This window comes from Indicator indicator, chromosome 13 (genome assembly GCF_027791375.1).
Source record: "Indicator indicator isolate 239-I01 chromosome 13, UM_Iind_1.1, whole genome shotgun sequence".
NCBI classification, from domain to species: domain Eukaryota; kingdom Metazoa; phylum Chordata; class Aves; order Piciformes; family Indicatoridae; genus Indicator; species Indicator indicator.
Genome location: NC_072022.1, coordinates 13,410,770 through 13,435,519, shown reverse-complemented (window position 1 = coordinate 13,435,519; position 24,750 = coordinate 13,410,770). Strand labels below are relative to the sequence as shown.

General features: G+C 43.9%; 1 protein-coding gene across 1 annotated transcript; it reads right to left on the bottom strand.

The window, feature by feature from the left end:
• Positions 1–1,206: 1,206 nt before the first annotated feature.
• On the bottom strand, positions 1,207–23,047 carry KLHL6 (kelch like family member 6). Its single transcript, XM_054386306.1, has 7 exons — positions 22,771–23,047; positions 17,427–17,592; positions 10,875–11,324; positions 8,326–8,563; positions 5,432–5,634; positions 4,227–4,440; positions 1,207–2,222 (listed from the first exon to the last, which is right to left on the bottom strand). The coding sequence occupies exons 1-7, from the start codon at positions 23,028–23,030 to the stop codon at positions 1,921–1,923; spliced, it is 1,833 nt and encodes a 610-aa protein (XP_054242281.1). The 5' UTR covers positions 23,031–23,047; the 3' UTR covers positions 1,207–1,920.
• Positions 23,048–24,750: the final 1,703 nt, after the last annotated feature.

Below are 24,750 nucleotides of genomic sequence, written 5' to 3'. Positions count from 1 at the left end.
TCTGGAGACTTTCAAAACCCACCTGGATGCGTTCCTGTGTGACCTGGTCTAGGGGCACCTGCCTTAGCAGGGAGGTTCGACTAGGTGATATCCAGAGATCCCTTCCAATCCCCACCATTCTGTGAGCCTGCAAAAACCTTGGGTAACAAAATACCCTTTTTAGAGGTCATTTCTTCTTTTAGAGGGCAGGATGGGGCAGTCTGGGCCAGCATGGAAGCGTGAGAAGTGCTGCACCCTGCAGAACAACAGGAACATGAAGAAGGAAGGGGACCAATTCTAAAAGTAGTTGAAAATGGAAGGACTGTGGGAAAATAATAGAAATAGGAAATTGGCTGGAATTATAGAAGTGAGTTGCAAGGCACAGGGCAAATTGCAGAAGAGACAGGAATTCTTGCAGTCTTTCTGAGAGAAGGACATGGTGGAGACCTTGCTGAGGGGCACACACACTTACCCCATGGGCTGCATCTGCCCTGCTCCTCCTGCATGGTTGTAGCAGACTCGCCAGTACAGTCTGTGGGCCCTGCTGTACTGCTGAGCACTCTCCCGTTAGTGTGCTGAAATTCAGGAACCCCCCTTTTTTTTTTTTTTGTTCCTTAGCTCAACCTAAGAGAAATAATATTTTTAATACTGTATAAGGCAAAAGGAGACATCACGGGGGCGGGGGGGGGTGGGGGGAGGCGGGCACTGGAGACTAGAAGCAGTCATTGCTCTCTGCTTAGACAGATTTGTTTTGCAGTGTTTTCTGTCTTGATTTAATGGTGAGTTGGCTCTTTCCAGCAGCTAGGCAGGGAATGAAGTATGGGAATGTGTTCCCAGCCCTTGGCCAAGTGTCCCAGAGCGTCCTGGGCGTGACCTCTTCATGTTTATTTTCGTCTCTCTACAACTGACCCAGATGCTGGGACTTGTGACTTGGGCCCTCCTGGGCTATTGTGTGTTTGCCCCTTCTGGTACAGCCTGTGATGATCCCAGGAATCAGGCTGGGAACAGTACCTGGAATTGTTTTTCTCCCCAGCAGACTGTTCTGTCCATTTGCATTCCAGGAAATCCTGGGAAATATTCTGGGAGAGCACTGCCACCCAGTGGGATGGAGGCAGGGATGCGAGCAGCCCAGTGCACCAGTACTCCCCTGAGTACAGCAACAGGGAACGGCAAAAGCCTTTCAGGCACACCAGAAGAGAACAAAAGGGAAGCTAGGTTCTGGTCAGCTTTATTAGAAAACAGCTACAACGAATGTTCAGTGGAACCGGGTTAGCACTTGTTTATATCCACAGCCTGTGCAGTCTTTTTGTTAGTAATGACAGCAAAATTTGCAAACTGAGATGGATTTTTTTCTGTCACACAGAACTCAAAAACTATCAAAGTGTCTACAAACAAAGAAACAAACAAACAACTTTTAACTTAATGTGCCAACCACTGGGGAAAAAAAATAAAGCACAGCTTTGGAGTAAACAATGTTATGTTTCACTAAAGTTACAGATCTTTCATTCCAAAAGGCATTGTGTTGTTTTTTTTTTTTTTTCACTAGTAGGTGCCGCAAGTCCAACTTAGCACAATAAATAGTTGGGCAAACGTCAGGACCAAGCTGAGCTAGTTCAAGCATGTTTCAGAGCAGTTGTAGCTGGGAAGTAAATTTCCCACCTACACATCACATTTCTTTGTCTGATTGGAGGTATTGTGTTGACAGCAGTAAACTACAGCTGGTCCCTTTGTTTTTCTGTGGGAGGAAGGAATTAAGATAATTTAAGGGATATATTGTACAGAGGAAATGCAAGGACTGAGCATATATACAGATACAGCCCGAAGGACCCCGATGGAATGGTGATATTTCCATTCATTGCTACCTGCAGCTAACAAACATCGTTGCTACAGACTGTGCCACTGGGCACAGAGGTATTGGGTTCCTTTGCAGCTCTCCTACGGTCAGACAGAAACTGCCCCTGGCACAATCCTACGGATGTGCGTGTAAGACTTCCTGAGGGTAACGCTCCCGTGATGAGACACCCCCCGAGGCAGGACACACTCTTCTGTCAGCTTCTGAGTTTCAGGGTCCCAGCACAGCACTGTCGCAATGACCTCGTTCTTTTCATCTCGGCCCCCAGTGATAAACAGCTTGTTGTTGCAAGGAGAAATCCCACAACTCGCTCTCTCATGGGTAAACTGAGTCACCAGGCACCATGTGTCCTCCTGGGGGCTGTAGGAGTAGAGTGCTTTCATTGCCCCACCTGGAGAGGAAATGGATATCAGTTTGCACTGCCCATTCCTGCAAGAGATTGTAAGTAAACCACACACTTCAACAAAGCTCCATTCCTGACATTCTTAAGAATTATTTATGCCCCAAAGCTAAAAAAAAAAAAAACACAAGGTCACGGGATACTTTATTGTTTTGAAGTAATGTCTGCAAAAGGCCACTTATTGTTCATATGGCTGGGGAATTTAAGGCCAGTATGACCACAGTGCACTCAGCATCAGACCTTTTTCATACCTGCTGCTTCAGCTAAGGACACAACTGCAGAAAAAACTTGTTTAAAAGGACTTAGATCATGAAGGACTAGGTGTGGTAAGCTGTTGCTATTAGAAGGTTTTTTTCACTGACTAACTTCAGTGTCCATCTGTCCATCAAACCACTTTCTGCCTGGAGCTGGTTGTTTTCAAAAGTGCATTCCTCATTCAGGGGATTGTCACACTGAACTATCTTCTTATGGGTATGCTAAACAGAGAGTGACCTTCAGTTCCTCCATGTTTTCCAAGTCTGAAGTCATTCTTGAAACCTTTAGTGCACCTTTTCCAATTTTGCAGGGTTCTTTTCTCCTGAAAACTGGTCAATACCTCAATACTCAAGGCTATGGGAATATATTTCCTCCTGAGACTACCAACAGCTAAATGGTTCTTATTCTGAAACTTGCAGGGACTGGGTGTGTCTTCTATAGCAGCTGTATAGGATAGGGCTGGGCAAACTTTGCAGCCATGGACTTACTGATGAGGTGCAACATTGCCTGGGATCCTACCTGCTGGCTAAGTGAGCATTTATCTATTGCAGTTATAATAAATGCTGGTTCTGACAATACTAGTCCAGTACTTGAGGGGTGATCAAGTCATTGTGAGGTGACTAACAAGTTGTATTTTGCAGTTGGAGCAGACTGAAAACATAGTTGCTAGTTACAGTGATTCATCTGGCAGTTGGTCATTCATTGGTGATTTGATTGCTTTGGATTCAAGTAACCAAATGCTCTTTAATCTTCTAAACTTCAGGTGGGGCTGATTTTGAGTCTATTGAAATAGATCTGTTTCTCAGATAGGTGGATTTACTGCCTGAGAGATGCTGAATGAAAATATCTGGAGTATTGAGTCAGTTTTTTATTGGGAGTTGTATCAGCTAGCTCCTATCAGCTATGCCTTCTCTTTCTGTCATCCTGTAAAAAAAGGATGAGGTCCATTCCTGTGCTGAGGAGAAGCATGAGGTAGTTACATATACATGAGGTGCACAGACATATATGTATGTGTGCAGTGACATGCAGATTGCAACTCTCACTTCAGAACACCATTTATTATTACTCTGACTCTATGCCAGTTCTCAGCACCATATTGATTATACTACGAGTGAGAAACTTGATGCATCAAGGCTGAGAGAGAGATGGGGAACATCTCAGAGCTCCTGTTTTGGAAACAAATGTTCCTCTTTTCTTCTTTTGATTTTCCCAGCACCATCTTGTGGTGCGTGCAGCCTCCCTCCTCCTTCTCATTCAGTTCGCCACCGTTAAATTCTTGCTCTTTTATCTTTGTTTCCAGTTCTGGCAACTGACTGAATTAACCCTATGTGTGATCTAGTGAAGAGATCTGGGACTTTGGTATCAGTTGCTCTGCTCCCATGACCTGCTCCTATTGCTCATATCCCTACATCAGTGCAGCGTGTTTGTGTAACGAGCGGGAACATGATATAACTATGAGGTCATGCCCTTGCCAGTAAGAACCCACTTTTGGATGGCTTTAAATTGTCTCTCTAGGCTAGCTCCAGCTTTTCGGGATACCTGCCACACTTAACAAGGAGTTTGACTTGGTGATTCCTCACTGCTGTTTGTGAATGCGCTGGATTCTCATCCCTCACTAAGCTCAATGAGATGAGTCATCTGACCATTTGAACATACTCCATAGAGTCTGTGGGTAAAACTAACAGTCAGAAACAAGGCCTGCTGTGTCTAGACAAGAAGGCCCATTGGTGCTTCACTTACCCACAACATAAATGTGATCACGGAAACTTGCAGCATTGATGCATTTGGCTTCTACTGGCATGGAAGCTTTTAGGCTCCATGTGTTGGTCGCAGGGTCATAGCACTGAGTCTTGTCTGTTGCCAGCTTCCCGTTGGGTCCTCCCCCAATCACATAGAGTTTCTTCTTGTAGCTGGCTGCTGCAAAGGAGCTTACATTGACCATGAGGGGAGCAGCCTGTGTGACCATGAAAAATCATTAGTAACCATCTGAAGTTGTCAGGCTGCTGCCTATGGGGTGCGAGCCTGCTGAATTTCAACTTAGGCATCCCTTTTAAGATGATCAGCAGGGTTCAGAAGATGCAATTCTAGGGCATAAGGGAAAAATATATTTCAGCTTTTTCTTTAGACTGTAAAACTCTCAATAATTATATGCTCTGTTCAAATGCTGTTATTTAAATTACATCACCAACAATTCAAAAGCTAGAAAATGACACAAATGCCCCAAATCTCCTTTCCATACTTATGTATGTTAAAAAAAAACAACACACACACACAAGAAATTTGTTCATACTGACTTTGCTACTTGCAGCTGTGATTGTTAGATTCCTCTGCATTGCTTTGTATCATCTAAAAACTAGGGGACTTATCTGCCATTGTAATGCCTAATCTCATTAGTTTCACAGATTGTCTGCCTAATACTCTCCTCTCATTGTTTGAGGGACAGTTAAGTAGAATATTTTTTTCTCCATCCTATTTATCTTGAAACCTTTGCTTTCAACTTAAATGCATAACCCATGCAGTAGATAATGCATGGGTTAATATATTTGTATATTATGTATCACCGTCAATACTCAAGAAAGGCTATGGAAATATATTCCCTCCTGAGGCTACCAACAGCTAAATGATTCTTATTCTGAAATTTGTGGGGATTCATGGTTCATGTATACTATGGTTCTTACTTGCTGATTTATAGCCTACTAGCTTCAAAAGCCAACTAAGAAAAAGAAACTAGATGTTTCACAGGCAATGTTTAGTAGACAATCCTCTGACTTTTGCCTTCTGAAGGATAAGAATTTCTATAGAAAAAATAGAGTTTTTGCAGACCAGAAATACTTAAAAGAATTGTTACCAGATCCTGTCTTATTTGTCTTTACAATTCAAAGCCATAACATTTTCTGATTAAAATGATCCACATGACTAAAATGTTATGTGATGCAGCATCTTACCTCTGACCAACAGTTATGAAAAGGGTCATATGCTTCCATGCTGTTGATTCTCTGCATGCCATCGAACCCACCAATGACATATACCTTGCCACCCAGCACAGCCATTTTATGCCTCCATCGCCCAATATTTAGATACTCAATTTGTATCCATTTGTTGATGGAGGCGTTATATTTCCAGACATCATGCTTTGTTTCTTTGCCACCTGCAGTGTACATGACACGTGTAAATATCACAGAATAGCTTGTATGTCCTCAGAATCTCCCATATGTTTAAATTTCAAAATGGTCTCTCAGAGAAAATAAGTCATTGGTACTTAGTGTTAGCTTCTTAATTATCTACACCAATGACCTGTTACACCAGAGGAAAAGTTCTTCATTTAATTTACTTAATAGTGAAGGAAACTGAACAATTTCTACAACCAAATATTCAGTATATATAAATCACTGCTCCTCACTTAACCAGACCGCAACCACTTTCATTGTAATGCCAATGAATGACCGACCACCCACAGCATGGTAATATGCAGGAGATGTTTGTGCACCATCAGGGCTTTGCAGAATGCTGCAAAGTGACAAATAAACAAATGTGATTTAAATAAAGAGCGCGGAGGAAACTGCACCTGGTTGTGCCAAATCCCTTGAAGACAGGCCTGCACTGGGGAACTCCCAGTTTGTGCAGGATACATCCAGTCAGCTAAGCTTAGTGGTTTATGTTGCAAAACCAAATACTCAACTCTGAACTCCTATCAACAGTAGCCCCACATGACATGTTAGAAGTTTTACCCTTCATCCTTGGAAGCATATGGCTAGGATCTCATTTTTGTACCTCTCGTTCTGGTCTCTTTTTCTACTGACTTGGATTTGCTTCATATTTATAGATGGAAGGTCAGAATTGGACCTTGCAAACTCATTGTAGAGCTGATTTGCAAGTGGATGCTTTACTCACGCTGAAGCAGAGAGAGGTGTTTTAAACAAGCATTTTTGTTTGCATATCATTTTGGTGTAACTGCAATCTGGATAGATCTAGTTAAGCCTGAAACCACATTTTCAGACTGAGTAGCTTATTGCATCATCTGCAAGCTGATTAAACATTTGCTTCACTGGTGAATATACTGAAAAGAGAACTCATATTCCATTGAGAAAGTGTCTGCCTTCATTGGTATTCTGTACTGCAGCCAGATCACTGCAAACTGATGGGGCTCATCTCTGGGCCAAATAGCAGATTGAATAGGAGATAATTAGCATGCTAGAAAGAGTCGTTTGTAATCCTTTTGTCTCAGTATTTTTCACATGTATGTGTTGAATTTTATTTGCACTCAAATAGCTGAAATGGCTGAAGGGCCTGAAGGCAGCATTCATAGTTACAATGGGGCTGAGAGACTGCAGGTGTTCCCTGACCCTCCCTTGAAATTTCTCGTTTACAGGAGCTTGCTGTTTCCTGCACAGGCTGAAACTCTGGTAGGAGCCTGAGCTGGACCGGGTGGGTAGATTTGCTGCACATCATGGGCCAGGGAGAGATTTTTGAGAGAATTGGAGGCTTATTTTCTTTCTGGCTATTTTTTTTTCTCTAGACCACAGTTCTTTCTAATTTGAGGAAAAATTGTAACTAAATTACTAAAAAGTAACAGAATGGTGAGTGATAATTCCTGTCATTTTTAGATACACTACAAATGTAATGTTTCAGTCAGTCCATCCAGTCATAGCACTTAAACTGTTCAGGGAAATGGTGATCTAAAAGTAGTCATAATCTTGTGCAAAGGATTTTTCTATTGTTCAACTGCTAAAAGAGCAGGAAAGACTCCAAACTGTACCAAGATACCAAGGGAAATGAGCACATGGCAGGGGGGGGAGATCAAATTAGGAAAGATGCAAGTCAAGTTAGAAAAGAATGAAGTCACAGGAGCTAAAAGAAAGAAAACAAGAGTAGAAGGACATGTGGGAGGAGACAGATGTTTCATCAGGATCGAGACATTAATAATTTCTTTTAATTGAAAATAAGCCACTAATTACTTTGGTCCACTCAGCCTTTTATTTGGGTGAGAGACAGAAGAAAGGCTAAGAGGGAGTGGAGAGAGATATTCACGGATATGAAATTAGACAGGGTAGGAAGAAGGAGGACCTGTGAGAACAGCAAGAAGACAGCCAGCTTAGACTCACTATAGTAGGGTGTTAGCCTGGCCTGGAGGCATCCTGGGTAGAGCATAAACGAAAAGCAGAGATGTGACACCATAAAAGATGCCAGGAATAAAAGCAAGCAAGAACACTGTGATCTAGAAAAAGAGGAAAGGTTGAGAGATTAAAGGCAAATGGAAAAGAGATCCCTCAGCTCATGTTGTGGAGCTGTGACGGATGCTCCCTAGCTGGGCTGTTGGACTAGGTTCCCCTCAACAGCTGACTTTTAACAGAGGGCCTGTTGCCAGAGTAAAAAAAACTCCCTGTGGTGGGCTGAAAGGACAAACCTCCCTTATTTGTAACAAGGGAAGAAATAATCTCATTCTTACCCCAGAATAAAGATTTAATAAACTTTAAATTGGAATGAGGTAATAAAACTATGTGGATTCCCAAAAGGAATTAATTATTCTTCATTTTATGTTTGGTAAACTGTTCTCAGGGTCCTTCTGAGACCACGTCACTGAGTGTCTAGGGTGCTGCATACAAGTAGTCATGCATGTAGGTTAGTACTGTTTGAAAAGGAATCTTGTGCTAAAACCAGGGCTAGGAAGAGTCCTCACACAACCAGCACTTCTCTGGAGTGTGTTCAAAGCCAAATCATTAGGAATTTCTGCAGTGCTGAATGCTCCTAAAGCTGCCTCAGGCATGCTCTTGAGAAAAGCTGGAGATAATTGTGAGAACCCTCTGCTCCCCTCTTCCGCTCCCAGTGTCTTGTTCCTTACCCGATATGTAGACTTCATTTTTTAGCGTAATGCATGCAAACTCCACCCATTTTTTATTCTCATTCTCCGTCTCCTGCTCTGTGATTGGTAATTTTGCTACTTCCAGGCGGCTTCGCCTCAAAGGATCCAGGCAAGTCACTTCTGCTACAAACTTCTCATCTTTTGTACAGCCCCCTATGATCATAAACACCTCAGACTGGAACTCGTGCATCCTGGGCTTGGTTCTTTCTGTAATAATCTAAATGCAAGCAAGAGAGAGTGAGTACACCGGGCACTTACACCACCGACTATTACAGAAAGGTCTGGTGACCTTTTTTCTGATTACCTGTTTTGCAGACCACAACTGACTTACATTAGCTGAACCAATTATCAAATGCTAAGACAAAAGCCTGGAAAGCATCCTGGAAGCATTCAGTAGAGGTTGCTGTACCTTTCTTTCTCCATAAAGAATTTCTCCAACGCTGGACTTAGTTAGGTTTGCCTACCTGCTAGGATCCTTTCAGATCCTCTCGGGAATTCCCAGGGTAGCACCAAGATGTATGAAGGTGAGCAGTAGTGACAAGTTTGGATGCATGTAAGGCAGCTGAAAAGGGCAAATTTTATTTGGGCTGGCAGAGTAAGGAAAAGGTTGGAGGGCCACAAGGTTTGTATATATGCCCTGGGGAGCCTGGATTGGAGAGAGCAAGACTGCAGTTAGTGCTAGCAGAAAGTACTCTCATTATTTGTCCTGAAGAGATATTTTAAAGTGTCAAAGGAATAACAATTTTCAGCTGTGGGTTTTTTTTTATTATTTCTTTGTTTATACACCTTAATTTTAAGTCAAAATTTGAAGATTTACTTCAAGGCAGCACCAAACTCTGAAACATGGTTAGCTCTAATTTACTGCCTGTTGGCTCAGTTTATCGACCATGTCTTTGTTTCAGGGACACTACAAAAAGTCACTTCCTGGGTTGATGTTTGCCAGGAGCAAAGAATGCAGAGGGTGTTTGGAAACTTGTGTTCCGCTTGGAGGAAATACTTGCAAGCAAGTGGAAATGTGTGGTGTGCTGGCTCTGTGCTAAAGGATAGAAGAAATAACTTTTATCCTCCCCTACTCCCCTAATTTTTCATCCTGGAAGAAATGCCTTGTGGAAGGAATATGGAGCATATGTCACAGGGCATTTGCCCATTTGCAGACCCTCGTAGTCTGCTGGGAAAGGTCTGCAGTTAACTGCAATTATTACCTTCTCCATGCCCCAGGGAAGCAGTCTGTGGACTCACAGGTTAAGTGCTGTGACAGTAGGCAGTTTTCCTTCTCTTTCTACTTTTAAATGTTTATAAATCGGCATAATTTATCTATATCTATCCTTTACACAGACGTAAATTTTGTATTGTCCCTATGTTTAGCAAATCGTTAGCCACATTTTAAAAAAATGTCTGTCTCAGAACTTGCCAGAGTTCAGAATTCTGCTTTTAACCTGTCTTACCACCATTGCCAGGTGTCAGCCTCAGGCAGGAGAGCCAGCAGGGAAGCCCCTGACGACTGCCTTTTTGAAGATGAGTGTAATACATGTTCAGCCCTGAGCAATACTCCCTTTATCTGTCCTTAGTGGACCTGACTGCACTGCTGCATGGGGCAAAGCTTCCTCAAGGAGTTCCCACCAGACTGGCTGACATTGTCTCAGCACAAAAAGCCCTTGGTCTCCCTGCTGCTGCCAGTGACACATCCACTGTTAGTGGTGGATCCACAACATGCTCTTGAGGCCCTCTCTGACCCTCTAACTGAGGAGGTGCACACATTTCCTCACACACTTGCATAGCATTGCTCCTGTTATGAAATCTGATGTCTGGTTGCTCTCCCCTCTACCCTGTATTTTGGGCCAGGAGATGTAACTGATACCTAACTTTCCAAAGAGAACAGGCAGTTGAAGAATTGAAGAACCACCACAGCCTACCTGTCCACAGCAGTCAGGACAGGACTCAGCTGGATGCCAGGATGCACCTGTCTCTTTGGGTGCAGAAACCTCTGCAAATGGGGAGGATAGGCAGACCTCTCCTCTGGGAAGAGACTGTCTTCTTGATGGAGGTTCTCTCTGAAATATTTCCCCCATAAGGAACAGGTGGAGATGTTACATGTGCAGATTTGAAAGAGTCATTACAGATTGTGGCACAGTTTAGTGGAAGAAGTATTCTTCCTTTGCTAGGATTGAAGTACCAGCTAAGAGGGTGAGGTGCCAGGATTAACAACATTTGCCTTTGTGCTAGGGAAGTCACCTGGTTTCTTGTTTAGCTGCACAAGTCTGTGTGTGTGTGAAGGGTTGAGCTCAGATGTTCATGAACAAGAAGCTGTAAGCCCTGTTTTAAAACAACCTACTAAAAGCATCTAAATTCAATAAATCAGCAGGATAACTACTGGTGAGGCCCACCTTGACTTTTCAGTAGCACTGGTTAGTGAAACTTCAATGTGAGTACATTTTTCTGTCTTGTGGTACCGCTCCTTCCAATGGGATTTTTGATCAGAAGCACAAGACATTTAGAAAGAGCAGCAAAGACCGTCCTTTCTCACCTACCTCATTGCCTGACAGATGGTACATTCTTGCTTCCTGGAGCAAAGGAAAAACATCTGGACACTGTCTAATAAGTTGATCAGCTTCAACAGTCTCTACAAAGTACCAGGGGTCCAAGAGGGGCAGCCGGACATTCTCCAGCACATAGGGCAGGAGAGGAAACCTCTCCGACTCCTTGTAACGAACCCAGCTCATGACAGTTTCGAACACCTGCGCCTCTTCCGTGACATAGAGGTCATCACTCTTCAGCGTGCTGCAGAGAATGTCAGCTGGCAGCTCCAGGAACTCCTCGTAGTTCAGGACCTGGGTGAAGTTCTGGATAATGTAGTTCTGCACTTGTTGTTTCAGGCTGAGCAGGGAGTGGGCATCAGCCAACCTCAGGATGCCAACACAGTTCTCTGGCTGGAGGGCTTCGGTGAGAAAACTGGCACAAGCATCTACCATGCGCAGGAACTGGGGATAGAAAAAGCAGGTATAAGCACAGGGCAGCTACTTGTAGGACTGTATCACAGGAGAGCTAGGGAGCTTTGGGGCTAGGCCACAACCAGCCATGCACAGAACAACTCAGAGCTGGGAAGACAAGAAATCAGTCATATGAGAACAGGTATCTCCCAGAATCTGCAGTCTGAAATGCAAATGTCTTCTTCCCACTGTTTTTTCTCCCTCTGCATTCGCATTGCTGCTTCTCCCTCTTGCAGGACACAGAAGACTTGTGATAGTCATGAATTTTGTTTCACAGAAGTAAAGGGTTTTATACCATTGCCTTTCCCTCCATGATATCTCAAAGCACTGGCAACCATAGAGTTACAAAGCATAGATAAGGTCTCCAGGCTTCATATGTGCTTACCCTGCTTCATCTTGCCTCTTAGCTCAGATCAACTAGAAGAGAGTCTGGTTTTGGAATGCAGGTGGCTCCACTGTCTGCATTTATGCTCCCACGATCCAAACTCCGATCATGTCTGAGGCCTTGCAAGGCTGGTGGAAAGTGAGTGCTAAGGTCTTGGAAGGTTTGGGGCAAAGTGCAGCCCCCCCAGCAGGTATGGGCATGCTGTCCTGTACTGGGGTACATGGCAGGAGGAGGCTGAGCATCAGCATATTGCTGATGTTGCCTGACAGCCAGGGTTGTTTGCGGGAGGTCTTTGAAGACTTTAGTGACCACTGTTTTCCTTTGGTTCAAAAAAACATAGATGTGCATTTTACACACAGAGTCTGCTTGATGGAAGAACTTCCCATGTTTGCATTCAGTAGGGCATCACAACTACTCTCCTTAATTTCCTTTGCACAGTAGCCTCTATCTGAGGGTCCCAAATGTGCAAATATTGAACCACAGATGTCTGTGGGGCAGTTGCTATGGACTGCATCATGAGCTGGGTCACCAATGGGTACTCAGGAACTGGGAACCGGTTTTGGGTAGAACTGGTAAATTGCAGTGCTTCATCTTGGGCTTTCCATCACCTCTGCAGTTTCAGCCATGGACAGGACATCACTATTTCTTTTGCCTTTGCCACTGAACAGCGTGAATGGCAACACACACAAAGATGGGTCAGAACTGATGCTCTGTATTTCCATCTCTGCTTTTTGGGTCTTTTTTTCCATTCAGCATCAGCAACCAAACCATTTTAACTCATTCTGACCCATTGGGGAAAGTTGCACAACAGTGACTTAGGGACAAAGAGGAAGCGAAACATTTTTAAACACTGTAGTATGTAGATTTGTCTCAGTAATTAGGGTAGAACCTTCCAGACCTGTTGGTGTCTTGTTGACACATTTAGACTGTTTACCAGAGCTGATCGATCACAGACGCTGTGTACCGACTACCTGGTTCCTGTTTCACATTTAGATGTGGTCAAGAGTTTAGAGAAATGGAACTGACTGGTGAATGAGGGTACCAGAGGTCTCAGAATATATTGCTGTAATTGTAATCTAACAGAGCTTGGTGGCCCCTTGGTGCCTGTATGCTTGCTCTGCCTGGGCTATGGGCTAGCACAAGGCTAACACTTTGAATTCCCTGAGGATCTGAAAAACTTTGCCAGCACTGGATAGTCTGCAGACCAGAGGCAGGTTAAGTATTAGCCCTTTAAATGTTGGCAGTAATTAGATGCAGAAAACCCCCCAAATCTTAGATTTGCCAAGGTAATCCACAAATCTGGGAATAGATCCCCAAACCATGTTCTCACCAGCCTATGGCCCAACCACTGTAGGGTGCTCTAATTATTTATGCATGGCTCGTTAGGAGTGATACACATGAGATGACACTGGAGGGTTTTCTCCAGGTCAGAGCACATGAGTCTGATGGGTACCCAGACACCACCAATCACACTGAGTAGCTGTGTTTGTGGTCAGACAACTGTGGAACTGCAAGGTGTGGGTGTGAGAAACAGTCCTTGCTGAGGGCTTTGAGAGGAGTGTGTAGAGGCAGGACTTTCCCTTGCTCCTGCTCCTCGTCTCCATGCTGCACTGTCTCCCCAACACTTCCTTCATTTAGAGACAAAACTCCCCACCAAAATCCCCCAAATTTTTTGGGCATGCTTCAGTCAGTCCCATGAGAGCAGGTGACTCAGGAGAACACTCCTGAGCTTCTACTTAATTTGCTCTGATTACTCTTGCAGAGCTCTAAATTATTTTCTTTTCCTTCCGCTAGTACTCTTCCTAATGCCACCCCAGGAATTCTAAAAGCCCTGTTCCCTGGGATGTTTCCTCAATAACTGGGCCCTCCTCTTTGAATCCAGGTTCTTACTTGTTAGAGATATCCCATATGCCTACTTGACCTCCACTTGGCCTTCTTTCTGAATTATACAATTTATTCTCCCCATTTAAGTGTTCACTTGTCCCAGGTTGATTCAACTATCTTATACAAGCAGTGCCAGCAGTCCTGCCTCCTGCTATATCCCTCAGAAAGGGAAAGGAATGGTGGTTGAAAGGGCTCTTATTCATAATCTCTCCCTGAATGCAGCACGCTTTGGGGTCAGATCCTGTGCCCTGCAGCTGTGCTGCCCTTGGCCACCCGCTCTGCTATGGCTGCCTGGGGAGCATGTCCCAGTTCAGCAGCAACAGCTGTGTCCCAAGGGAGCCAGCCAGGTATTGAGGGGCACAATGACCCCTTGCAGGGCTGCTCCAGAGAGCTGACAGCTTTCTGAGTCTATAAACCAATCTCTGACCTAGAGCTGCCTTCATTAGCAAATGGAATCATAGAATTAGTTTGGTTAGAAGAGACCTTTAAGATTATGAAGTCCAACTGTTAACCCAGCACTGCTAGGTGAAAACTAAACCACGTCCATCAGAACTATATCTACAGGTCTTTTAAATGCCTCCAGGGATGGCGACTCCACCATTGCCCTGGGCAGCCTGTTCCAGAGCTTGATAACCCTTTCTGTGAAGAAATTTTACCTAGCGTGCAATCTTAATCTCCCCTGGCACAACTTGAGGCCATTTCCTCTTGTCCTGTTGCTTGTTACTTGGGAGAAAAGACCAATCCTCAGCACTCCACAACCTCCTTTCAGGTAGTTGCAGAGAGCAAAGTCTCTCCTGAGCCTCCTTTTCCCCACTCTAAATAGCCCCAGTTCCCTTAGCTGTTCCTCAGAAGACTTGTGCTGTAGAGCCTTCAAATCATGCCTTCTTGACTTGCACGGCTGGCACTGCACAGAGACTGCATTATCACTAGCACTGTCCTGTAACAGCCAACCTGCCTGTTCACTGCTAAGTGGCTGCAGTGTAGTTTTAAGATAATTGGCAAAATATTTACCTTCAAGGAAAGTGAAGTAAGGTAAGGATGAGAGGTGCTTTGGGAGTCAGTAATGCCACCAGTCTGGTGGTGCTTTAGCCATGCACTGGGGGCAGCGCTGCCCTATCTGCTTAGAGCAGTCAGAGTGAGGCAGCCCAGGGGCATCCTCTGCTGTTTCCACTGTGGCTGGCATTTCGATGGCAGTGGTCATCACAGCCCTTTGAGACAATACTGTTCTTTAACATTGCTCAGGGGCTTGCTTCCCTCCCACCATCTCTTGGCTTCTACCACAGCAGTTAATGTGACCTCTCACCCAAGCCATGCTGAGGGAGTGAGGTAATAGTGAGGTTCTTTGGAGGGCAGGAGAAGTGCAGACAGGTATGAAGGTTGTTGAATTACCAAGAGGAAGCAGAGCTCTCTGCCATAGTCCTGAGAAACAGTTGAGATCTTGGCCCTACCAAGAGGTGAAAGGATGAGCTGCTTCTCAGGCAGTGTGGATGGCAGAGGGCACTGGGCTGGCTCCAGGGTGGCCACCAGTCTTGTGAGCACGGTGGCTGGGCAGCTGCCAGCCCACCCAGAGGAGGTGACTATTGAACTTGTGTTGCAACTGTGCTGTAGGTGGAAAAAGAGTTTGTCTAGGTCACTTCAGGGTGAGGCTTAGCTGTTCAGCAGCTCCTGTTCCAAACCCTTCACATGCTTCCCCTGAGAGGAAATCTCTGTTCACAAAGCACACTGCAGGCTTCTGTCTCTAAACAGCTTCCACTTCGTTCTGTGGTCAGTTTTGGCTGCATTTGGTCAACATTTATTGGAAAGAACTAAGGGAAGGCTTAATCGTGTAAAACCTTTTAAAAAGTAGTTTCTAGAGAAAAGTGGAGTATTCAGCCTAGAGAAAAGAAGGCTCTGGGGAGACCTTTGTAGCAGCCTTCCAGTATCTGAAGGGAGCCTCCAAGAAAGATGGGAAGGGACTTTATACAAGAACTTGTAGTGATAGGATGAGAGGGAATGGATTGAATCTTGAGGAGGGTAGATATAGACTGCATATTAGAAAGAAATTCTTTACAGTCAGATAATGGAATGGGTTGCCCAGGGAGGTCATGGATGACCCCTTCCTGAGGTGTTCAAGGTCAGGCTGGATAAGGCCTTGAGCAATCTGTTCTAGAGGAAGGTGTGCTTGCCCATGGCAGGGAGTTGGAAGCAGATGATCTTTAAGGTCCCTTCCAAACCAAACCGTTCTATGAGTCTATGAATCTACACTGGAATATCTAGAACTGTGCAAGTTAGTACTTTTTTTGTTTTGTCAAGTCTGAGAGACTGAAAAGAGGCACTGCCAAAATTTTGCCATTCAGATAAAAAAAGTCCTATTTGGAATTTGGTTTTTTCACATCATTAATTGGAAAGGAAAGAGTTTCCCAAACAAAAATGTTACAATAAATTGCAGAATTTATCTTTTATTTGTTGATATATTTAAATGAAGCAGTTGACTCTTTCAGCTGTGTCTCTTGGTTCTTCTGCATAAATAACAAAGACAAGCTGGCAGAACACTGGTAGTTGGGGTCAATCTTTTTTACACACAACACATTTTCAGCCAAAAACCTCACCCATGTATAATGTAAGGCTTTAAGACCTTATAAATTTTGGTAGTACCCAAGGCTGCTGCATTAAGACTTGAGATTGCTGCTTTTAGTCAAACATTCCTGGTTTTGTAGGGATTTGTAATTTGCTTTTCTTGTTTAGGGCATTCTCACGATTTTATCATTACCCTAACAGGGTTTGTGATGAAAAATAGGGAAGAGGAAAAAAAATGTAAATTTATACTTTTGATAGTTTCAGAAAGAAACTTGAGGGATGATCCTAGGGAAAAAAGACTTAGAAGAAAAGAAAAAGGGTGCAGAAAATTGTCCTGAAAATGAACCAGAGTGCTTTGAGTGCTACCTGTTTACAGTGTTGGTCTGCAGTTGCCCCAGGTGCCATTAAAGCTACAGCAGCTTTTCTACCTCACCTTGGGGAGCACTTTGTGATAACTTTCCCTTCTTTCCCCACAGCAAGCACCAGCTCCCATTACCCCAAAGGCCACAGGTTCATTGCAGAGTAAAACCTCCTGCATAAGATTTAAGAATCTGAAGTTCATCATGAACCACAATGATTATGGAATCTGGTGCTTCTTTCCTTCCTTAATGAAAACCCTGGGCATACATACACACATTGGCACTTGGCAGGTTATTCTGGTTGCAGTTTGTTGGCAATTTGCAGCTTGGTACCAGGGACTGCAATTTGGTAGACCTCACAGGTGATTTATAGAACACGTGAATATCTCATGGACTGAAGGCTGAGTAACACTGCTTGAGTCTGACTTCCCCACAAATCACAGGTCATGGCTAAAACCCTTTACATCAAGAGTCCTACAAAGGAGGGTGGTAACCTTGGCTGGTGACCTTCTATCTCAAGGCAATGGAGAGGAAGAGACAAGGTTAGCTTCCTGCTCTGGCCAGCCATGACAGCCACTGCCCACTAACTCTTTTGGGCTGGAGGATGACTGGCCTTCGCAGACTGACCTGGATCTTGTGGAGCACTGTCCCAGCAACACAAACCTGCTTCCTGGCAGGTGGCATACGGGAGCAGCTCTTGGAGGCAATGCTCAGCTGTTCACTGTGGTCAGCACAGCAGAATTCCAGTAGATGGCTGTGACTGACATTTTTTAACACATTGTAAATAAATATGAAGCAAAATGCTCCCAGAGCCCATGAAATCAGAGAAGTTTGCAGTGTGTCAACCAGGGTAAGACTTGGTGTTGCCAGAGCAACACGTCTGGATCAGTGCATTTGGGTTGTCTGTACCTGGAAGAGGCTGGCGGCTTCCAAGACTTTCTGTACATTTTGCTTTGTGATGAGCATCTTGCTGGTGTAGGTGTAGTCCAAGAGTATATTCATGGTTTCCGCATCAACTCCTTTAAGTATGATCTTCTCTTCATATTTCTCTCTTAAATCATTGCAGAACATGGCCCTGCAAAGAAAGACACTAATCTTTTTCTGCATCCCATTCAGGATGAGGCATTCTGAAAGCATTTGGTTATATAGATTTCAACACAGAATACTCTACTTGCTTCATATTTTATGAAGTTGGTCGTGTAGCAAAGTAACAAGAAAAATCCTTTTGTTGCTTCCATACCTCTTTACTCATGAGTTCGATAAGGCATACACACATAATGGATACCCCAGAGATGGATTCTGCAGTAGACCTGAAGCTGCAAAATGCAGCTGGGACCTTCCCTGCATAGTGCTCTTGTGTTTGGACTGATGCTGTAAGAGCAGTTGTGATGTCTCACCTGCTGGCTTCCTAGACTCCCAGTCTTTCTGTTTCCAGTACAGGCCCAGCTCATTAAGCCCAAACCTCCAAGATGCTGGCAATCTCCACACTTTATTAACACTTAGATATGTACTTTATAAGCCCTGGCAAGGTCAATACCCCTGTGCTGCAGAACACTGCTTAAACTGAACCCTGAAGGCCAGGTCAGATCCACATGTCTGATAGTCTCACCTCTAAGCTTCCCAACATGTCTTTGACCCCATTAATTCTAGGGATAGGCCAGGAGAGAATTGCTTATGGATTTTCTTCTAAGAGGCTGACTTTTCTTCTGCTAAATGTTGGGAACTGCTGGTAAAACTGTAGAGCTGGTACCTCTTGGCTAGAGAAGTAATTGAATAATCATGAATTAGAACTACTGTTAGCCAGAAAACACAGTCATTTCATACATGTTCATGTCACCTCCTCTTTGGTGGACAATACTGCATTTGAAAGGCAACCACCACAGACACCTTTGGCACTAATCAGCTATTTTGTGTGGGATATAAATTAGAAATTTCTCCAAGAGCTATTTAAATCCACATTGTGTTGTGACCTGCATTTTCCACATATGGTTTATTTCTTCCAATGATTGTGCTATTTTTTAAGAAGTTTGATCGGTCCAGTCTCATTCCATGCAATCAGAGAGCCAGATTTCACATCACTTGGAATCTGGCTCGACAGATTAGAGATACACGAGTCCACTTGTAACTGTGTTGGTACAAAACATGTGCGGATGTAAAGTGTAATTACAAGTGCTCTTTACCCTGCATACCAAGCCCTTCTTTATTAGTCATGTACAATGTTGACAGGACAGTGCAACCTGGGAAGTGGTTAGAGGTCCAAAGTTTTAGGCCATGCTTTTCTTGTAAAAGTAGTGCCAGAGTAAAGCTGTCTGATTGACACATGATACTGGAAGCAAGATGTAAACAGACTTTATTGCAAAGCAGTTAGGCATGGTGAATGGCAAATGGGTGGAAGATACCAGCTGCTTGTTATGCTAAGAGCGACCTGTTCCTTGCCTCAGCAGAGATTTTTATTGCAAAAGAAAACTGGTATTAGTCATCTCAGTTATTCACTTTTGGATTAAAAGGCCTAACTTTTCAGCAGGAAACTTGGCCAGGGAAGTTACTTGTCTGAAAAGATGATCAGCCAAAATCCTCATTTTCCTTTCACTCGTCTCAGCCTGTCAGAGGTTTTTGATTCACTGCTCTGCTCTGTGGTCCAGTCTCTGCTGCCAGTGGGATCAGAGTATTTGAAAGGCATTAAGACAAAATGCTCCCTGACTTTAGAGAGCACAAGACTGAGATTCTCCTTTGCTTTTCTCCCTTTTGGCAGTGTCAGATGTTGTACATCTGGGGCTTGCAGGCAGGTGGCCATCTGAAAACAACAGTCCTCAGTACCCACTTCTCCCTGGGAACAGCACAAGCTTTGTACAATTGGACAGGATTGATAGGTGCCAAATGCTTCACCTGAATGAGAAATAGGCCGTGGTAAGATGCAGGTGTTGTCTGCTCTTGTTCCTTTTATCTCTTAAACTGGTGTCTCCAGTCTTGTATTTAGCCATCCCTGTTGGGGAGGTGAGAGCTTATGAAAAGTCCCTCTCCAGCCTTCCTGTAGGATTCCTTCAGGTATTGGAAGGCATCTATAAGGTCCATCCAAAGTCTTCTCTTCTCTAGTCTGAACAACCCCAGCTCCCTCAGCCTGTCCTGATAGCAGAGGTCTTCCAGCCGTTGGATCATCTTTGTGGCCCTCCTCTGGACTTGCTCCAACAGCTCTGTGTCCTCCTTATGATAGGGACTCTAGAACTGGATGCAGTATTAGAGGTGGGGTCTCACAAGAGCAGATTAAAGGGGAAGAATCACCTCTCTGCTGGCCACATTCCTCTTGACAGAGGCCAGGATACAGTTTGCATTCCAGGCTGCATGGATTCATCTAATGTAACTGCAGCCTCCAGAAATCACACATCTAAAGCACTGTGCTCTCCCACCAGTATTTGTCTCTAGAAGGTGGCAGGGCTGAATAGGGCAGTACTATCCAGCAGAGCTGGCTTCTGTAGTGGCTTTCCTTCTGCTCAGATGGAGTGGACCTCATTCACACCCTGTGTGCTGACTAGAGGAAACACTACCACCACAAAGAACTTACCAGACTGAGCTGCTCTCCTGGGGATTAACATGCTGCTTCTGAACCTTTCTGTACTTACCCAGAGAGGTGCGTGATTATTTTCTCTGGGGTTCTAAATACTTCAGCTGTGGCTACCAATTTTGTTGTCTGTTTCCCTCATTCTCGTCCCCGCGTAATTCTAAACTAAGCCTTTGAATGAACATTTACTCTAAGAAATGCATATCTGAAGGGTGTGCACACCTGAGCACCCAGGGCCAAATTTAAATACTTTAAAATGGGTAAATTTAGAAGAAGAAGAAAAAAAAAACGGAGTCCTTGTACATGGAATTATGAACCTGAGTTCAAAGAACCATGCTGGAGTTTGAGGATGCTCTGGGAAATACTGCTTCAGCTACTCCCAGCCCCATTCTTCCACAACCTTGGGCAGCACAGGAGTAAGGAACTACTGCTCCACCTTGGTCAATTTCTATTTTTCTTCTTTGCTTCGTTACCTTCATGTGGATAAATGGAGAGTTGATACTTTTACATCTGTAGATGCAGGACATGTCAGAAGTACTGTCCATCTATTCTCAAGCAATGCTGAAGGAAGGACAGAAGTTGTTAACTTTTTTGGGGCTGTGTTTAAGTCAGCTTCTGTGGGTAGCTTGCATTAGAGCACCCAATGTTCAGGAAGGGGATTGTGTAACATGCTCTTGCAGTGGAATGAAGCCCATGACTCACAGGGTCTCTTTGCTCCTGTGCACAGGTATCAGAGGCCCTGCAATAGCATTCAAAGCACAGGAACAGTGTTATTTAAGAATTTCTTCTTTCTTGGAGTTCTTGCAGCTTCTAGTCAATTTTAGCAACATGAAACAAATCACCTTTAGCAGCAGAACTAAGGAAGCTCAGTTCCCAGCAGACTTGTGTCCTCCTTTCCCTCTTCACAGTAACCTCAGCTTCCTCTTCCTGAGTCCTCTATTCTCTCTAATTATTCTTCTCAAACACATTTTGCTGTCTTTGTCAGGACACTCAGCTCTGTGCTGCCTACCTGTGCCCAACCAAGCAAGAGCATTGTGTGCTTTGGTTGGACACAACGTGTGTTGGCTGGCTGGGACATGGTGCTGAGCACCATAGGGTCCCAGTCCCATCATCTCTCCTCTGCCTTGCTGCAGATTTCCATCAACTTACGGGAACTTCAGTTTTAAGATCTCCACCCTCTGTCAAATGTGACTGGAACTAACCCAAAGAGTCATGACAAGAGGCACTGACAGACAGGCAGTGTGAAAGAACACAAACATGTTTTAGTTGGAAAAGACCTTTAAGATCATGAAGTCCAACTGTTAAGCTATCACTGCCAAGTCCATCACTAAACCATGTCCCTCAACACCACATCTACACATAAATAAATCTCAACATCTACACTACTGTGGGAAGAGAGGCCAAACACAAGCGTCCAGTCAGGAAGACCCTATCAACATGAGGCTGCCTTGGGATGAGATGACCTCCACTAGGTAACCCCCTTCCTTCAAAGGGACAGGCTTGGTGGAAAACTGACTGACAGTAGTTAGCAGAAGACTGTTTTGCCTTCTTTTAACTGTTGAAGTCCCTTCTGATTGCAGCATCATTCCTCACAGTTGGAGAGAAATTCTTTTCTTGTCAAAATGTCATTATGGTGATTTTGATTTTATTTATGCATCTGCTCTCCTTTCTGGACACAGTGCTGTCCAGAATATTTGGGCATCGCTGCTTTTAGTTGCAGATTTTCATATATGTGAGGTGTATATAATTTGTCTGTAGAAATAGTACTTATCTCCATATTCACAGCCACAATCTGTATTAGAAGCAGATAGAACCAGAACTGCTCTTCCAGGCACTACCAGCAAAGCTTACCAGACTCCATTAAAATTAGCTTTCTGCTCATGTCACAAGTGGTCACAGGTTCTTTTTTCTCATGTTTCCTCTGTAGCTATTCAGTCATCTGACTACTTTAGCAGTAAAAAAAAAAAAAAAAAGAAAAGAAAAAAACCCAGCCATGCAAATGTGATTGTCTAAACGATAATGGAAAAATCTATGCTAGAACTGATACTGAGTTCCTCTGTGCATCTAAAATTTGTTCTTGCTGGTCAGTAGTCTCAGATAGGTTATTTTAGTACTGAAAATTAAAAATTCAAGAGGACAAGGAGAGGGTGAAATGGTAAAATTGTTTTCAAGGAGATATCTCCTTTTGCAGTTGATTTTAGGTCACGTTAAGAAAGATGGAAAATTCCTTCTCTTTCCTCCTCAACAACTTTATGCAATACGTATTTTTACCACAGAACAGTAACCAGAACATTTATCAATTTTGACAGACCCACTCCTCTCTCAACACAAATACCAGATGATCTGAATGAATATTCCTCTTTGCCTGAATCCCAAAGGGACAATACCAGAGGCTACAGATACTTGGTTTAAAACATCCTTTTCTCATCCACTTCTCTGCCAACCATTCTGCATTTCTTTGCATGCCTCCAGCAGACTTGCTGAGTGCTGGTATCAGAGCTCTGGCAAATTCACAGCTTGGCACCTGCCTTATTTAAAACTCCAACTTAAAAAAACAAAAGAACTGAAAAGCATCAGGAATTACAGACTCACTGCAAATTTGCAGAGTTTAGCACCCCAATTACACTCCTTGGAGAGCTACCATTCAAGCCTAAGATGCAAAGCAAGTTTATTTGGTTTGTTTCCTACATGTCTTACCTGAAATAATTGCTTGCTGCAGCAAGGACCACTCGGTGACAAGAGAATTCCCTGCTGTCCACACATAGGATGACATCTGTAAGGGAATTTTCAAGCCGAAGGTTCTCCAGGCCATTCTGAAGCACCAGAGAGAGACCCGTATCATCAAACTTGACCTTTTCGCCACTTGAGACTTCCACCAAGTCCTCCATTTTCTTTGAACACTCATTGTCCAAAGAGATCTCAGGCTCCTCAGAACTCTTCTCCAGTGTGTCCCCCATTTTCTGGCCAGCACCGTCTCATTCTGTTGGTACTTCGATCTAAAAAGAGCTCCTAAGCTTCAGACGAGTCACACTGCAGAAGTTGGGCGGATTTCCTGTCCAGAGGTCTCTGCTTATCTATAGCTGTCACACACACATAACAGGAAGCCTTGCACTTTCTCATCCTGTTAACACAAACAAAGGCTGGGGGTTTTTTTGGTGAATTTCAGGCAGTATCAACGTGTTTAGAAAGGACTTAAGATGCCTCTGGATGTGAGAAGATTACAAGTGACAGGAAAGGCCTGCTTCCCACCCTCCAGGCAGTCCCTGGCTGTTATCTGGATCTGCTGGTTGTAGTGATAGGTGCACCATATGGCTATTGAGTGACTCCTGGCAGACTGGGCTGCTAAGGAAAAGAGGGTAGTATTTTAAATTTCTTTTTCCAGGTATATCATTACTAATCACAAGTTTCGGTTTGGGCTTTGATAATATCATAGGCTCACATACTCAGAAAACCCTCCAAGTGTCTGTTTCTTTTCCTCACAACATGTCAGCTGGCAAACACGGGATGATTTTTCTTTCAGACTAAGCCACAGAATCATAGAATCACAGAATGGTTTGGGTTGGTAGAGACCTTAAAGATCAGTTCCAAATGCCCTGTCATGGGCAGGGATACCTTCCACTAGATCAGGTTGCTCAAAGCCAAGTCATTATAATTTCTGATTGATTCAGAAGCATTAAAATAACTCAATAATGCATAGATTGTACACTATGAATTTCACTTAGTCTACAGATTTCCATAAATCTTATAAAATACAGTGTCTTTATTAAAATTAAAGATGTGGCCAAACCACTCATTTAGCTTTCATATCCATCTTTTACTTCTTTATTTTGTCCTGTAAAAACAGTTGTCTAGCTTCACATGGAAAAATGGAAGCTCAAAGAAAAGGCAAACCAATTATTTGTCAATCTTCATAGTATAAGTGACAGAATAATAGGCTTAGGTTGGAAGGGAACTTAGGGATCATTTACTCCAACCTCCCCGCCATGAGCAGGGATGCCTCTCAACTAGACTCAGCTGCTCAAGGCCTCATCTGACCCAGCCTTGAACACACACAGGGAGGAGGCATCTACAACCTCTCTGAGCAGTCTATTCCAGAGTCTCACCACCCTCATAGTGAAGAACATCTTCCTAAGATCCAGTCTAAATCTACTCTCCCTTATCTTAAAACCATCCCCCCTTGTCTTGTTGCTGGACACACACTCCAGCCTTCCTGTAGGATCCCTTCAGGTATTGGATAGGCAGCTATAAGGTCCATTGAGAGTCTTCTCTTCTGCAGGCTGCCTCAGCCTGTCCTCATAGCAGAGGTGTTTCAGCCGTTGGATCATCTTTGTGGCCCTCCTCTGGACTTGCTCCAACAGCTCTGTGTCCTTCTTATGATGGGGACACCAGAACTGTATGCAGTATACGAGGTAGAGTCTCACAACAGCAGATTAAAGGGGAAGAATCACATCTCTGCTGGCCACACTCTTCTTGATGTAGCTTAGGATACGATTTGCCTTCTGGGCTGCATGAGTGCACTGTCAACTCATGGTAAGCTTCTCATCAATCACTAGACCCAACTCTCTTTCTTTGGACTAGCAAATGTCACCAGAACTATTTCTCAACCACAACTTTACATTAAAATACTTGTGGTTTTTCTGTAGATTGCACTGCAAAAAGCAACATTGTTTCTGTGCA

Coding starts and splice junctions, on each gene's coding strand:
- KLHL6 (XM_054386306.1), bottom strand. CDS start 23,030: ATGGGGGACACACTGGAGAAGAGTTCTGAGGAGCCTGAGATCTCTTTG. Junction 11,325..17,426: donor AAGCCGCCAGCCTCTTCCAG/GTACAGACAACC, acceptor TTCTATCCCCAG/TTCCTGCGCATGGTAGATGC. Junction 8,564..10,874: donor ACCATCTGTCAGGCAATGAG/GTAGGTGAGAAA, acceptor GCTTGCATTTAG/ATTATTACAGAAAGAACCAA.